Here is a 15445-nt window from a genome sequence, read left to right on the forward strand (position 1 = left end):
ATTTCCTTCCTTCTCTGAAATGGATCCAAGAAAAAGTGAATGTTATTAACTTAGATGTAAACAGATTACAGTGAATATTCAGTTAATAGAGCAAATTACTTGTATTTGGGAGGAGAAAGATCAAGGAAGAACTCAGCATTTCTGGCTGGGTCTTAAGGGGAACAGAGGACGGGCAGAGACTTGAAGATTAGCCAGCAGAAATACAGATAATTAGCTGATCTAAAACATGGACTCATTTGGCAACAGTAATTGGGCCAGACTGAAAGTAAAGTAGGATACGTGTAAGGAGAGAATTAAAGTGATAAAGATTAGAAAGTTTGGTGAGAGTCAGAGAGATGTAGTATTTATATACTTGAAATCTGGATGTGAGGTCTAAAAGTAGGACAGATAGTTGAAAACAAGCAGTTTGGGGAGAGCTGGTCATGTGGAGATAGACGATGACCCAAGCAAGGACCTGAGGGTTTCTCAGTTGACCACCGGAGGTCCCTGTACGAGGAAATAAGACACCACAGCCAGGATAACCCAGCAACAGTATTTCAGACACCAGAACAGCAACAGATGCAAACAGAGTATATAGACTGAGGGAACGCCACTGGAGGCCAATATAATATTCTGGGAGAGAGGTATGAGAGTCTGAATTAAGATGGAGGGAACACAGGGAATAGAAATAAAAGAAGAAATTATATAAAACAAAAGACATGGTGCCTGACTGGCTGTGGAAGGCAAAGGAGAGGAAAAGAGTCAGAGGGGTAAGAGGTGCCCAGGAGAAGTTGTATCACCACCAATTCGAGCAGGGACATCAAGAGAGGAGCTGCTTTATGGGGAAGATGAAGATGAACCTAGTTTTCGACAAACTGAGTTAGAGAAGCCATTCTAGAAAGGGCCAACATTTAATAGAAAATATGAATGGAAAAGACCCCTGAGGCAAGAGAATAAATCAGATAGTCAAGGAAGAGTGCCCTTTTAGTTCTATAAATTAATTCTATGTGCATGCTGGACCCCTGAATTAACAGGAATACTTTCTCTCTCTTTTCTTTCTTTAACCGAGGAAGAAAACATCAGCCTCTTAGCACCCTGGGACTAAGCTGAGTTAGCGTTAATCAGGACATGATTATCATGACAGCACTTCTTATTCTGACCCAGGACAAACTGAGGCAGGTCACTCTAAGAAGATATAGTCAAAACAACACTGACTTTCCTTCCTGCTGCCTTTGTTCACTGACCAACAAACAGGCTCTGCTTTCCTTTTTAGCAGATCACATGCTGACCATTCATTTTAACGAATGGATTTCTGCAGCAACCGTTATTCTGGTGTCTCTGGGTACAGAGTTTGCTTGCCTACTCAGGGTTATGTGACTCTGACTAGAGGCCCAGGGTAGGAGGGCAGACTGCACTGCTTTATTGGCAACGCCTATCTGAGAGAATGGAGAAGGAAATGGCAACCCGCTCCAGTGTCCTTGCCTGGAGAATCCCAGGGACGGGGGAGCCTGGTGGGCTGCTGTCTATGGGGTCGCACAGAGTCGGACACGATGTGAGCGACTTAGCAGCAGCAGCAGCACCTGAGAGAAGGGGTTAATAATCTAGGGTTGCTCATGGTAAGGGGTGTATCCCAAGCACCTCTCTGGACCCTCTGCAAGCCATCCTAAAACTCTGGGAGGGATCCAGAGTACCAGGATTCCAGAGCGAGACCTGTTCTGTGGAAGACTCTACCCTGCTGGGAGAAACAAGGTCTGGCAAGTGGTTTCGAGTTCCTCCCCAGAGATAATGCCAGTTTTTTTTTTTTTTTTTCCTTCTTTTTTAACCCTTTATTCTGAAAGTCCAGAGAAACAACCGAAACATATTAACCTGACAAACTTGGGATTTTAAATCAAATCAATTTCCAAAGTGAAAGGGGCACAGCTGGCAAACGGTTTTTAAAGCACTCAACCCCTCCATAAAGAAAAACTTTACTTAAGAGTATTTAAAAATAAACGTCCAGCCAGTAACCAATCTAAAGTGATAAACTGTTACTGGGGGATATAGTGACTAACTTGAGGGGCAAGGATAGATGGTGGAGACCAGAGAAAACTAAACCTCTGGCAATGGCTGAATCTCTGGAATAAGACTATAAATGAATCAAGGATGATAGATCAATAATGGGTTAATAAAGGGAAGCTGGGAAGACACATTTCTAGTCCACAAGGATTATAGTACCAGGGCAACAAGCAACTTCTATTCTTTCCCACAAACTCCTCCTAGTTCTATGTGACAGCATTTGAGCTGGGATGGACACAGGTCCTGACTGAGCCCTATGATGACAAGAGCTCTGGACAGAAGCAGAGCAAAAGAAACCAACGTGTATGAATGACTGGAGACAGAGCGGTGGCCCTCATCCATTCATCTGTTTACAGTCCGAGTGCTAGGTCCTTGTTAAGAGACCATGGCTAGAGCAAGTAAAACTGACCAAATCCCCGCTCTGCTGGAGCTTACACTCTAGTGGGGAAAGAACAACAGTAATTTAATAAGCTTGCTAAGTAGAGTTTCAGTGTAAACTGTAGTTATCACTTGTGAAGGAAAAAAGCTGGGTTCTATGAGAGGGAAGAGCAAAGCAATGGTCGTGACAGGTGGTCAGGGCAGTTTCTGAGAAAGCAGACTTGAACTGAGAACAAAAGGATAATAAGGGTTAACCAGATAAAGAGCAGGGGAGTGGGTTCCAGAGAGAAGCCATGGCACCTGCAAATGCCCTGTGGGAGGACAGAGCATGACTCGAGCTGGAATATGAGAGGAAGTGAGGATGATGTAAACAGAGGGAACACAAGGAGGGGAATGAAGACTAAGTCTGGAGAGGCAGGAGGGGGCCAGGGTGTGAAGGCCTCAAGGTCACGTGAAGAACTATGGACTCCGTCCACAGAGCAATGGGAAGCCAGTGAAGGGTTCTAAGCAGATATAGGGCAAGAGTTGTGCTTGGAAAATGCCACTGTGGTTACAGTGAGTGAGGTCAACTTAAGAAAGGGTACAGAGAGACTGTCGGCGGGGGTGGGTCAGTTAACAGAGCAAAGTACAGAGGAGAGAGAGGATGCTAGTTAGCCTAGGTGGTCTTGACTGATCTTTGTCATTAGAAATTTAATATTAATATGAAAGCAATTTCCAAAAAACAAAAAATCTTTCTGATTATGTGCATTTTAAGTGTGTCCACACAGCTCACTGATAAAGTTTTACTGACGTATTTTTTTTTTTTATAAAAGGCATGGAAAAATTATTATCCTCACAGAATAACATGGCTTCTGGGTAAGCAAGGGAGAGGGAAGAGAGCTCTCAGTTTCTCCCGGCTGATTACTGGTTATCTGAGGAGACTGCATTTCTTTCCAGAGCCATCACCTGTCAGATGGTCTGGGTGGGATGGAGCCTCTCCACTAGCAGTCCACAGAAGCTGCAGACAGCTCTAAACTTATAACTCAGTTCACATACTGAGCATTGAAATCTACTTTCCATATGGCTTCTAACAAAGGAATAAATTTTTCCTTAAAAACTTTCTGCAATACACAGAGGTAAATCCCTTCTCTGGGTGTGCAGGGAGGAGTGCCTGACTCCCTTTTGATGTTCTTCATTCCAAAATACTCATCGAATCCTGCTACTCATAAACCCACAAACGAAAGGTTGATGAACAAGTGTCTCCAAGTCTGGTGTGACAGGTAGATGCCTTCTAGGGGTAGGCTCTGATATCTTATCGTGACACGGGGGTCTGCCTCGAACCAGACTTGTCCTCTGTGTTTTATCTGAATTCCATTGTTTTCTCATTTTTTTGCCATTCCTTTTACAGGTACATGTTTCTCTATCATTCAAGTTCTAAAACTCTTGACAAAAGTAACAGCAATGTTTGCCCTTTTAAAAAAAACACAGGAAAGAACATGACTAGCTTTTCTCATTGCTGTCAAATGCTGTGTAGAAAAATGGAATTAAGTACAAAAAGAGAAAAATAAAATCTCCGTCGAACATTTAGAAGTGACAATTACACAACCAGAGCCCATTAATTGGCTCACACTTCAAGAAGGAGCAGCAAGCACAGCCTTCCAAGCTCGCAGGGAGGGGCTCTGAGGAGGGCAGTAGGCCCATTACCCCAGCAGACTCCCGAGAAATGGTAACATTTCAACACAGGATCTACGGGACAGCCAAGAGCTGCAATCCCATCCTGGAAACTAAAACTTGACACTAACCAGGAACTTCTCATCAGCAGTCTCAATGGTGAAGTTATTTCCTCTGTTAAAACCTACTTTCTTTCTATTGCATCACATTAGTGACTCCAAGCCCTCCACACTCAGCCCCCAGGTCACATGGTTAGCAGTGCCCTCCTGGAATCAACCTGAGATTTTCGTTTTGTGAAGTGTCAGCCTAAGAAACAAAGCTGGCGGCAAGGAAGCTTTTTCAGCTTTACCACTAACAATGGCAAAGAAGATGCAGGCAAGATAAATAAAGAGTCTAGGTTTAAATGTCCCGTGTTTCAATCTTGCTACACTTTGGCAGAGTTTACTGAGGCTATAACTCTCCACCTTTAATTTATCCCGTTGTCTTCAACCACTGCAGCACTTAGAGGAAGAAACATGACTCTTGGTCCTGAGATTCCTAGTGAACAAATAGCATCAGTTACAGGAACAGACCCCAGAACAGAATGTCGGCCCTCCCCAGCACTAAATGACAGTACATTCAGCATGGGGACAGGCTGCTTGTCAGACACGAATGCGGTCAGGCTGAAATGCAGGGGGCAGAGCAGCTGTCCCCACAGAGGCCTCGGCAGGTGGCACAGTCACAGTGCTCCTCAGGGAAGGAACTGCTTCAAAGTTAGGATGCTACAGAAATTGCCTGATCCCAGGTGGTGCTCCAAGCAGGCCCGGCCCCCTGAGTGGGGAGACTCAAGTGGACATGGACTTCTAAAGTACCGAGGAAAGACAAAAGGAAGAAGTACTCTTGGAGAGCGGGGCTCTGAGAGGACCAAGGGGAGAAGCATAAGGAAAAGGGGGCTCAGGGGCCATTTTCAGGGAAACACTTGTGCTAGTGTAAGTGGCTTCAAGGTTCTGAAAGGCCAGTAGGGTATGCTATGTGCAGCGCTTGTTTAGTTTCTTTAATTTACTGTCGACAGTGAATAAATCACGCTACTCTGCCAGCATATGCTACTCAAATAACGGCAAGGATACATCTCTAAAAACATTAATGGCTGTAGCTAGAAAAAATACTTGTAAAATAAAGTTTTCTTTTTTATTTTAAGAGATGTACATGTAAATTGATCAAAAACGTAGGGAACCAGAAATAATTTCTCTAAGCCTAATATACCAAGTCAACCTTATTAACGTTTTAGCATGTCTCCTTGTGGTTTTCTTCTTAGTTCATAGTTTTTTTCCTACTTGTGATAATATTTCTATAATTTTCAGTCCTGTTTTAAAAATCTTGACTGAGTAGTTTCTTAAGTTATTAAAAACTCTTTTTTTTTTTTTTTCTTTTCGGTTGCACCATGCAGGATCTTGGTTCCCTGACTAGAGATCGAACCCAGGCCCTCAACAGTGAGAGTGCAGAGTCCTAACCACTGGACCACCAGAGAATTCCCTAAAAACTCTTCACAACATTATTTTTAATGAACACTTAAGCTGAGGAAGAAAACTTATTCAAAAGGAAATATGGGTAGTATATCTGGCAGGCACATAGACGGTTTATGAGAAAATGAGGCTAAACTCTAGACATGCTAGGTAGTTTCAGATTAGGATGACAGAATTCTCAAGCAGAAAAGGAAAATTTTCAGTAATACTCAATTTTTTATATCTAATATTTTATATTTGCCAAAATGTTTGCCAAAGGCATAGTCTTAGATGATGGCAGAGATCACTAATATTTTGGCAGACACAATTATTAGTCAATGGGGCTATGACAAAGTGAAGAAATGGTTAAAAAATGAACACAAATGAGGTCAATATGAAAGGAGCTCAAGCTTTGCAGGAAGCAAGACGGCTGCATTAGATGAGAGAAGTGCAGCCAAGCACGAGCAAGGTAAGGAAAGGAAAGAGGTCTCTGGGGAATATCAGCAGCCCATGTGGTAGAGCTTTTGGGAATTCAAGTTCAATACAGCTGACATTATAGGCACATTTACCTTGCTTCCTTCCTGGAAACCAATGAGGGGACATCAAAGAAATACAAAGGGAATACATTCATAATAGTATTGCAAACTGAAAGAAAGGCTATTAGCAAATCAAGATTTTGTTGAATTTCTAGAAAATGGTAGGTGGATGAAATATTATTCGTAAATCTGAGGGGAATTAGGCAGACTTCCATAGAGCAGCCAACTGAGCAGGATGGAAGAAAAATGATTCACACTGGGCCATACATACCATTGTGGAATTTAAGACCTTCAAAGATAAAGAGAAGATCCTAAAGGTATCTATGGGGAAAAACAAATTACTACAAAGAATAAGAATATGATTATATCAGATTTTTCTCTTCAGTAACATTAGATGCTAGATGGCAATAAATCCAAGCTTTCAAAATTCTGAAGGAATTGAACTCTACACCCAGTCAAACTATGATTCAGGCATGCAAGCATTCTGAAAATTTGCTTTCCACATATCGTTTCTGAAAAAAGTACCTATAGATTTACTCTGTGTAATGCTCATGAGGGATCTTCTTAAATAAGACCCAATCAATTCATATTTGGCTTCAAATTCACCTAGGAGTAAGAACAGGAGTTTCCTACTCAGGGTAGCAGCAGGCATTTCTCCTCAGGGGGTCTTTGCAGCAGGCCACACAACTGTACAAGAGCCGTTCCTGCTGGCACGCAGGTGACAGCTCAGATGAGCACAGAAAACTTATATTGAGCGAGAGTGAAGCCACTCTGGTCTAGAAGCCTCATATTTCAAAATGAAATTAATCTCTCTTGAAATAGCTCCATAAACACAGATCCCAGAACTTTCACAAGGGATACGTCTAATCACAACTCATCACAGTCAGGAAACACAAAGCTATGACTTCCAATCAGATATTTTAAAGTTCTCCCAGTTTAGTTCAGTTGCTCAGTTGTGTCCGACTCTTTTTGACCCCATGAATCGCAGCACGCCAGGCCTCCCTGTCTGTCAACAACTCCCGGAGCTTGCTCAAACTCATGTTCATTGAGTCAGTGATGCCATCCAACCATCTCATCCTCTGTTGTCTCCTTCTCCTCCCGCTTTCAAGCTTTCCCAGAATCAGGGTCTTTTTCAATGAGTCAGTTCTTTGCATCAGGTGGCCAAAGTATTGGCATTTCAGCTTCAACATCAGTCCTTTCAATGAATATTCAGGACTGATTTCCTTTAGGATGGACTGGTTGGATCTCCTTGCAGTCCAAGGGACACTCAAGAGTCTTCAACACTACAGTTCAAAAGCATCAATTCTTCGGCACTCAGCTTTCTTAATAGTCCAACTCTCACATCCATATATGACTATTGGAAAAACCATAGCTGGGAGTTCTCCCAGGCTAGAAGCAATTTACCAATCAATGGTGATTTTATTCATAAGCAATGCTGCCTGATAACACAGCCAACATTCCACTCCTCTCAGGTTTTCAGGGGAAGAGGATCTAGAAAGGTAACTGGGCCAAAGGACAGTATCTCCTACAAAGGATAAAGGGTCTTATTACTCCTTTACCTAAATTCTACAAAAAGAAAAACATATTATCACAGTTGTAGAGTAGGCCTCAGAAGCAGTCTGTTCAAAAATTAACCAATGATGGGAATGTAAATAGGTGTGGCCACTGTTGGAAACATTACAGCAGTGTCTCAAAAACCTAAAAACAGAACTATCACGCGACCCAGCAATTTCATTCCTGGGAGTATATATATAAAAAAACAAAACCACTAATGTGAAAAGATACACGCACCCCAATGTTCATAGCAGCATTATTTACTATTGTGAAGATACGGAAGCAGCCTAAGTGTCCACCGACAGACGAATAGATAAAGAAGCTGTAGTGTGTGTATGTGTGTGTGTGTGTGTATACACATACAATATACTGGGTCATAAAAGAAAGAAATATTGCCATTTGCAACAACACAGATAGTCTTGAGGATATTATGCTAAATGAAATAAGTCAGACAGGGAAAGACAAATACTGTATGGTGTCACTTACATGTGGAATCTAAAAACTACAACAAACTAATAAAAGGGAAAAAACCAGGTTCACAGATACAGAGAACTAGTCATGACAAGTGTCTGAGGAGGGTACTAAGAGGTACAAACCATCCCGTACAAGATAAGCTACAAGGATATACTGTACAATGCTCGGAGTACAGCCAATATTTTATAATTGCAAATGGAGTATAACCTTTAAAAATTGGCAATCACTATACTATACACCTGTAACTTATGTAATATTGTACATCAACTATATTTCAATTTAAAAACAGGAAAATAATGAAATAATGAAGAAAATATGCTTCAGAAGCTTCGGTAACAGGTAAAAGAAGCAATTAGGAACTCTAGGAAAACAAAAAGCAGGCTATCATGAAGCTACTTATTTATCATTTATGGAATAATTCTGGGCACTTGTAGTAAAGCTGAATCTGTGATTTGAACATAGTATAACTCTTCCAAGAGCGACACAAGTTTAGTGACACGGAACAGCATTTCTTTTACTACAGAGCCAATGAATTACTAGGTCTATAGTGAACAATGTTTATATAATCATAATGTTACAGTGAGTTCTGAGTGGTTTTCCCTTTTCAGAATCAGTTTATAGCCAACACATGGAAGATTTAAATAAGTCAAAAACCAGAAAATCATACCATAAATCTCACAGTTTCAGTGAGCTAGGACAGTTAATTGATGGGGAGAGACAGAGGGAAACATAGTCATGGTAATTTCTTCACTAAATAGTAGGGAGTCAAGAAATACTATCTACAATGGATGGGTCAAAAATAGAGGTTTAACCATTTTGTCTAATTTTAAAAGAAGTAACAGTAGTGGGGTTCTCACTTCCAATATTCATCCGAAGGACTGACACTGAAGCTGAAGCTCCAATACTTTGGCCACCTGATGCAAAGAGCCGACTCATTGGAAAAGATCCTAATGCTGGGAAAGATTGAGGTCAAGAGGACAAGGGGATGACAGAGATCAGATGGTTGGATGGCATCACTGACTCAATGGACATGAGTTTGAGCAAACTCAGGGAGATAGCAAAGGACAGGGAAGCCTGGTGTGCTGCAGTCCATGGGGTCTCAAAGAGTCAGACATGACTTAGCGACTGAACAACAACAAGAGAACAAAAAAGAAAAACGTAACTAACAAAAAATGAGGCGTGGGTAAGTAAGCTAAATTCATTTTTTTATACCAAGGAGTCAGTGAAGTAGCTAAACTAATAAGCAGAGATATAAAAGTATTACTTATAATTCAGAAGTTATAAAGACTAGAAATAATAGTCAAAAGTAGCTACTCCTAAGAAATGAAACAAGATGGGAGAGTAAATATTTATTCTTCACTTATATCTTTTTGTATAGTTGAAAGTAACTTTCCATGGGCAGGTTTTACACTTATAATAGAAAAATAAAACCTGATGTTAGTATTTTACTGTACTGACACAAATTTCAGTTCAGTTCAGTTCAGTCGCTCAGTCATGTTCGACTCTTTGCGACTCCATGAGCCACAGCACGCCAGGCCTCCCTGTCCATCACCAACTGCTGGAGTCCACCCAAACCCATGTCCATTGAGTCAGTGATGCCATCCAACCATCTCATCCTCTATCGTCCCCTTCTCCTCCTGCCCTCGATCTTTCCCAGCATCAGGGTCTTTTCAAATGAGTCAGCTCTTCGCATGAGGTGGCCAAAGTATCAGAGTTTCAGCTTCAACATCAGTCCTTCCAGTGAACACCCAGGACTGATCTCCTTTAGGATAGACTGGTTGGATCCCCTTGCAGTCCAAGGGACTCTCAAGAGTCTTCTCCAACACCACAGTTCAAAAGCATTGATTCTTCTGCGCTCAGCTTTCTTTATAGTCCAACTCTCACATCCATACACGACCACTGGAAAAACCATAGCCTTGACTAGACCAACCTTTTTTGGCAAAGTTATGTCTCTGCTTTTTAATTTGCTTTTTAATATGCTGACATAAATTTAGGGTTCAGCAATTTAGAAGCCAAAAGAGAAAAGGAATCAATGATTAAAAAGTGGAGTAAGGTTAAAAGGTACAGGATTAGGTTATATGAAAAAAGAATAAAAAGTAATTTTATAAAATCAGCCAATACATTTGTGAAAACATGGATAAACCTTGAGGGTATTATGCTAAGTGAAGTAATTTAGACAGGGACAGACAAATATTTTATGACCTCACTTACATGTGAAATCTAAAAAAACAAATTCATAGAAACAGAACAGATTGATGGTTGCCAGTGTCTGGGTGCTGAGGGAAATGGCTGAAGATAGTTGAACAGTACAAATGTTCAGTTATAAGATAAATTCTGGGGGTGTAACGTACAGCATGTGACTATAGTGAACACTGCTGCATTGTATATTTCAAAGTCACTATGAGAGATCTAAACAGTTCTCACCATAAGAAATGAAATTGTAACTAGGTGAGGTGATGGATGGTAATCTTATTGCGGTAACCGTTTCACAACATATACATATACCAAATCATTGTGTTGTACACCCTAACCTTATACAGTGTTATATACCAATTACATCTCAAAAAGCTGGGAAAAACTCCACAGCAGTCAATATGAAAACAGAATTACTGGGATTTCCCTGCTGGTCCAGTAGTTAAGACTCCACATTCTCAGTGCAGGGAGGCCGCTTTCGATCCTTGGTCAGGGAACTAGATTCCGCATGCCACAACTAAAGATCCCACAGGCCTCAACAAAGATGTGGAACAGCCAAAACAAAAACAAAACAAAAAAACCCACCAGGACTATCTATGATAGAAAATAAGCCTTTATAGTGAAAGTTCCAACTGTAGCAGAAAGGACACCAAAAAAAAAAAAAAGAAAGAAAGAAAGAAACTATCCTACCCCAGGAGCAGGAACTCACAAGGAGACATCAGAGAATCTCATTCCCTAGTCTTTTTCAGAGGACAGCAAAAATCTGTCCCCTGATTCCCTGACTAGGCAGAATGCTATCAAGAGGCAGGGCTATGATATCTAAAGGTCCTACAGAATTTCATTTATGTTACTCACATACTTTATTTCACTAAAAAAAAAAGAAAAAGAAAAACCACCCAGGCTATAATTTTTGAAGCTAATAGGATCCTCTCTTGAGGACTGCTCTAGAGTACATTAGTTCAAAAGGAAAGGGTTTCTTCTTTTATCATCTGCATATCTTCTACTATATCTCTTAGGACCTTACTCAAAAATGGAAGGCACAACAGGCTCAGGTTATGTCTCTAAACATGAGATCACAGCCTTTGGCTCCACTGATTCCTACAGGGTTAACAGGCACGCGCCTTCCTGCTATTACTCTTGTTCTTCTAATATATTATTTATTTATTAGTCTTTAAAACACTTACTGCTATAGCATCTAAGTGCTAAAATACAAGGGAAAAAACATTAAAATTATTGAACTCCACCAACTAATGGAAACAAAAATTTAAAGGAGGAAAAATAGATGCTCATGACTTAATGCAAGACTACTGGGAGAGAATCGAATGAGTGAGTCAAGGAAAACCCATTTAAATAAATACAAAATCATTATGATATGTACCTTGTCAGTAGTTAGTCAACCAGTTCTTGTTGAAAACCCAACTGTATAACATCTTCAAAAGGGGGACATAAAAGAGATGAGGAATCCAATTTGTAACACATAAAATGACTGAAGAGATGGGTGACTGTAACCAGGAAGATGTGTAAAAGATGCGGAAGCAGAGGGCCTGGCCTGTGAGCTGTATACCCAACAGCAATGACTCTGGAAAGATATATTGGTGATGGTTCATGGGCCTTGAAGGCCTTCCTGGTGTACAAAAAGGGTTCTTGGAGCTTGGAAATAAATGAATCACTTCAGTTCCCAGTTTTCATCATCTAGCTTGGTTTAGCAATGCTTTGGGTTCAAGGAGGCAACATGATCCAGGTGAAAGAGATCTTCCTTTTCTCTTTTATAAAATCAGGACAATATCCCACACAAGGTGATTTATATTCAGGACAAAATAAGGTGAAATCCATGCAGTGAAGAAATATTAGTTGCTAAATAACTGTGAGTTTTCTTATGCTACCATAGAGATGGCCACAAGATGTGTGCTCCCCTGAGAAGCGGCTGCTCAGCCAGGGGCTGACTACTTTCCCCAGTCCCACTAGCATCTAGTGTGGCAACTGACTAGCTCTCCCTGATGAAATGGACCATACCCAGGCCAAGGCTTTCAGAGCCAGGGTTACCTTCTCTCTGCTCTTTCCCCATGCCAGCCAGAAGCAGATGATGCCGATGAGGCCTTCGGTGATGGCAGAACCACAAGAAGGAAGATACCTGGGTCCCTCAGTCATCTGTGAAGAGTCACTTGACAGCCAGGAACACTCCTGACTGAGAAGTACACTGCTGTGTTAAGCTGCTGACATACTGAAACACTGTTTGTCACAGTAGCAAGTGTTACTCTAACCAGCACACGTGTTCTATATAATTAATATACAATAATGGTGAGGATCTCAGACATTGCAGCAAACAAGCCATCATTAATGCTATTATAAAATCTTGAAAAGATGTTCAACATCATCAGCCATTAGGAAAATGCAAATCAAAACCTCAAGGAGATACCACCCCAGAATGGCTATGAACAAAAAATAGACAATATCAAGCACTGGCAAGATTGTGGAAAAACTGAAACCTTGATACGCTGTTGGTAGGAATGCAAAATGGTGCAGCTGTTGTGGAAAAGTTTGGCAGTTCCTCAAAATCTTAAACATAGAATTACTATGTTACTGTTACTGTTAAGTCACTTTAGTCGTGTCCTGTGACTCTGTGCGACCCAAGAAGACGGCAGCCCACCAGGCTCCCCTGTCCCTGGGATTCTCCAGGCAAGAACACTGAAGTGGGTTGCCATTTCCTTCTCCAAAGCGTGAAAGTGAAAAGTGAAAGTGAAGTCGCTCAGTCGTGTCCGACTCTTTGCGACCCCATGGACTGCAGCCCACCAGGCTCCTCCGCCCATGGGATTTTCCAGGCAAGAGTACTGGAGTGTAAGATCCAACAATTCTACTTGTAGGTATATTCATAAGACAGCTGAAAACACATGTCCACACAAAAACTTGTACAGGAATGTTCATAGCAGCAATATTCATAATAGCCAAAAAATAGAAACAATTCAAATGTTCACCAATTGATAAATGGATACACAAAATGTGTTATTTATATATTCCCATGTTATGGAATACTATTCAGTCATAAAAAGGAATGAAGTACTGACACATACTATAACATGAGTGAAACCTGAAAACATTATACTAAGTGAGAGAAGCCTGGAACAAAAGGTCACACACTATATGACTCCATTTATATGAAATGTCCAGAATATACAGATCCATAGTGACAGAAAAGTACTGGGGCTGTGGGAGGTGGAGGGAAATGGGGTGACTGCTAGTGGGTAGGAGGTTTCTTTTTTGGGGTGATGAAAGTGTTTTGGAACATAAGATAGTCATAGTGATGATGGCACAACCCTGAACACTCGGAAAACCACTGAATTGCACAATTTTAAAGGGTGAAATCTATGGTATGTGAATCATATCGCAATTAAAATAAAAAAGAAAAAATATCAGCTGCTGGCTTTATCTTGCCTCCAAGAGCACTGGTCTCCACACAAAAAGGCACTGCGTTCTTTTCAGGCAATGACTGGGAAAAGGTATGAGGGAACCTTCTAGGATGCTGCAAATATGCTAATCTCAACCTGAGTAGTAGTTACATTTACATGGTTCTAGGCTGGTCAGAACTCAGAACCCTTCTGCCTGGCATCCCCCGCAACCAGGTAAGGTCAGACAGAGCCCAGATGCCATACGCATGAATGTCTGTTTCCCACGGAGACCTAAGGTAACAGTGTAACTAACATGGAGATGAGATAAATATTTAAAGGTAACCCTGAGAAAGACATGAGGGTGGGGAAGAGGTGAGAGTCCCAGAATCCTACTTAATTGTATACAGCATCAGCAAAAATCTCTAAGGAAGAAAAAAGTCCCAAAGGGCTAGTGTGGGATGTGGGGGGAGGAACTGAGAGAGAATTGCATGCGGAAAGTATCTTTCTCGTCCCTGCTTAGATACGTGCCATTTAAAAAATTCAAGTTCAAACCACAAAATAAGGACCACTTCTTTGGTCGTATAAATTTTCATACAAGTATTTAATAGTCAAAACTGAAGTAAAGGATCTTTAGAATGCTTTTAAATCCAAGCAAGAATATAATTTGATGATTCCAGATCTGACTTTTCATTGGAACTTCTGAGTCTAGTGGAAAGACTGTCTTTTAAATGAGCATATATTCCTGAAAGAGCGGCACTTACTTGCAGGAGACTTTGGTTCTGTCGGCCACCATGGTCCACTGCTGCTGGTTGGTGGAAACCTCAACATAGTAGCTGTAGCTCCGGTCGTCACAGTCCCACAGCAATAACCTGAGCAGAGGGAAGACACAGAAGGTGGTCAGCACTCTGCCTGGCTCTTTCCTTAGGCTGGAGGCGTGAGGGGATTCATGTCTTCTCTGTCCTTCTAATTGGTCTCTTCTGCCCACACACTTTCAGGACCAAGGAAAGAAAGTGAATCCCCAACAAAAGTATGATGAAAGGCAGAGTCAGTCTGTAGGGAGAGGCTTGTTTCTTTAGGGATTTATTTCACAAGGCACCCAACCAGGCAGCCTCTGTCCCCCATTAGGCAAAGATCTTCACATGAGCTGATCAGGGAGACGTCCCCAAATCCTCCTTCGTGCTTCTTTCAGCCCTCACCTCTAGCTGTCTTGGCTGAACAAAGGTAACATTCTTGAAATCACTGTTTATGGGGAAACCTGTGCTTTCTAATGGGTATTCTAAGCAGTACTTACTAGCATGTCCCAATGACCTTAATTATGTTTCAGATTCCTTCACATTCCAGACTTCCTGCATAGCTTTGGTAAGATTACCTGATTGGGAGATACAGGCAAACATACGTTCATCAGGAAATCTTTGTTTCTTAAAGATTATGTTGGTCCTGTTCCTATACCCCTTCTTGGCTCAGATAAGAACCAAAAGCATTGACTATGTGATTCCATTTACCAGAAACTCAAAAGAAACAAGATATATCTGCAATGACAAGAGTCAGAATGGTAGCTCCCTCTTGGGGAAGGAATGACTGTGAAAGGGTGAAGGAGCCTTCTAGGATACTGAAAATGGGGTAATTTTGATCTAGTGATAGCTACATGGGTATATACACATGCAAATATTCATATTCATCAAGCTATTTATAAAAGTTTTGTGTAATATATGTGTGTTATTCCTCAGTTTAAAACAACAGAATAAAAAAGAATCTAAATATT

The 15445-nt window shown here is 41.1% G+C and overlaps 1 protein-coding gene across 2 annotated transcripts in view; it reads right to left on the reverse strand.

Moving 5' to 3' along the window:
* Nucleotides 1-15445, reverse strand: part of BTBD9 (BTB (POZ) domain containing 9) — a 411775-nt gene that overhangs the window by 58852 nt on the left and 337478 nt on the right. For both annotated transcript variants that reach the window (XM_010848690.1, XM_010848691.1), the window contains one exon: nucleotides 14445-14552. In XM_010848690.1, the coding sequence (XP_010846992.1) occupies nucleotides 14445-14552 (108 nt within the window). The remainder of the gene's footprint in view (nucleotides 1-14444; nucleotides 14553-15445) is intronic.

This window comes from Bison bison, unplaced genomic scaffold (genome assembly GCF_000754665.1).
Source record: "Bison bison bison isolate TAMUID 2011002044 unplaced genomic scaffold, Bison_UMD1.0 scf7180017864270, whole genome shotgun sequence".
NCBI classification, from domain to species: domain Eukaryota; kingdom Metazoa; phylum Chordata; class Mammalia; order Artiodactyla; family Bovidae; genus Bison; species Bison bison.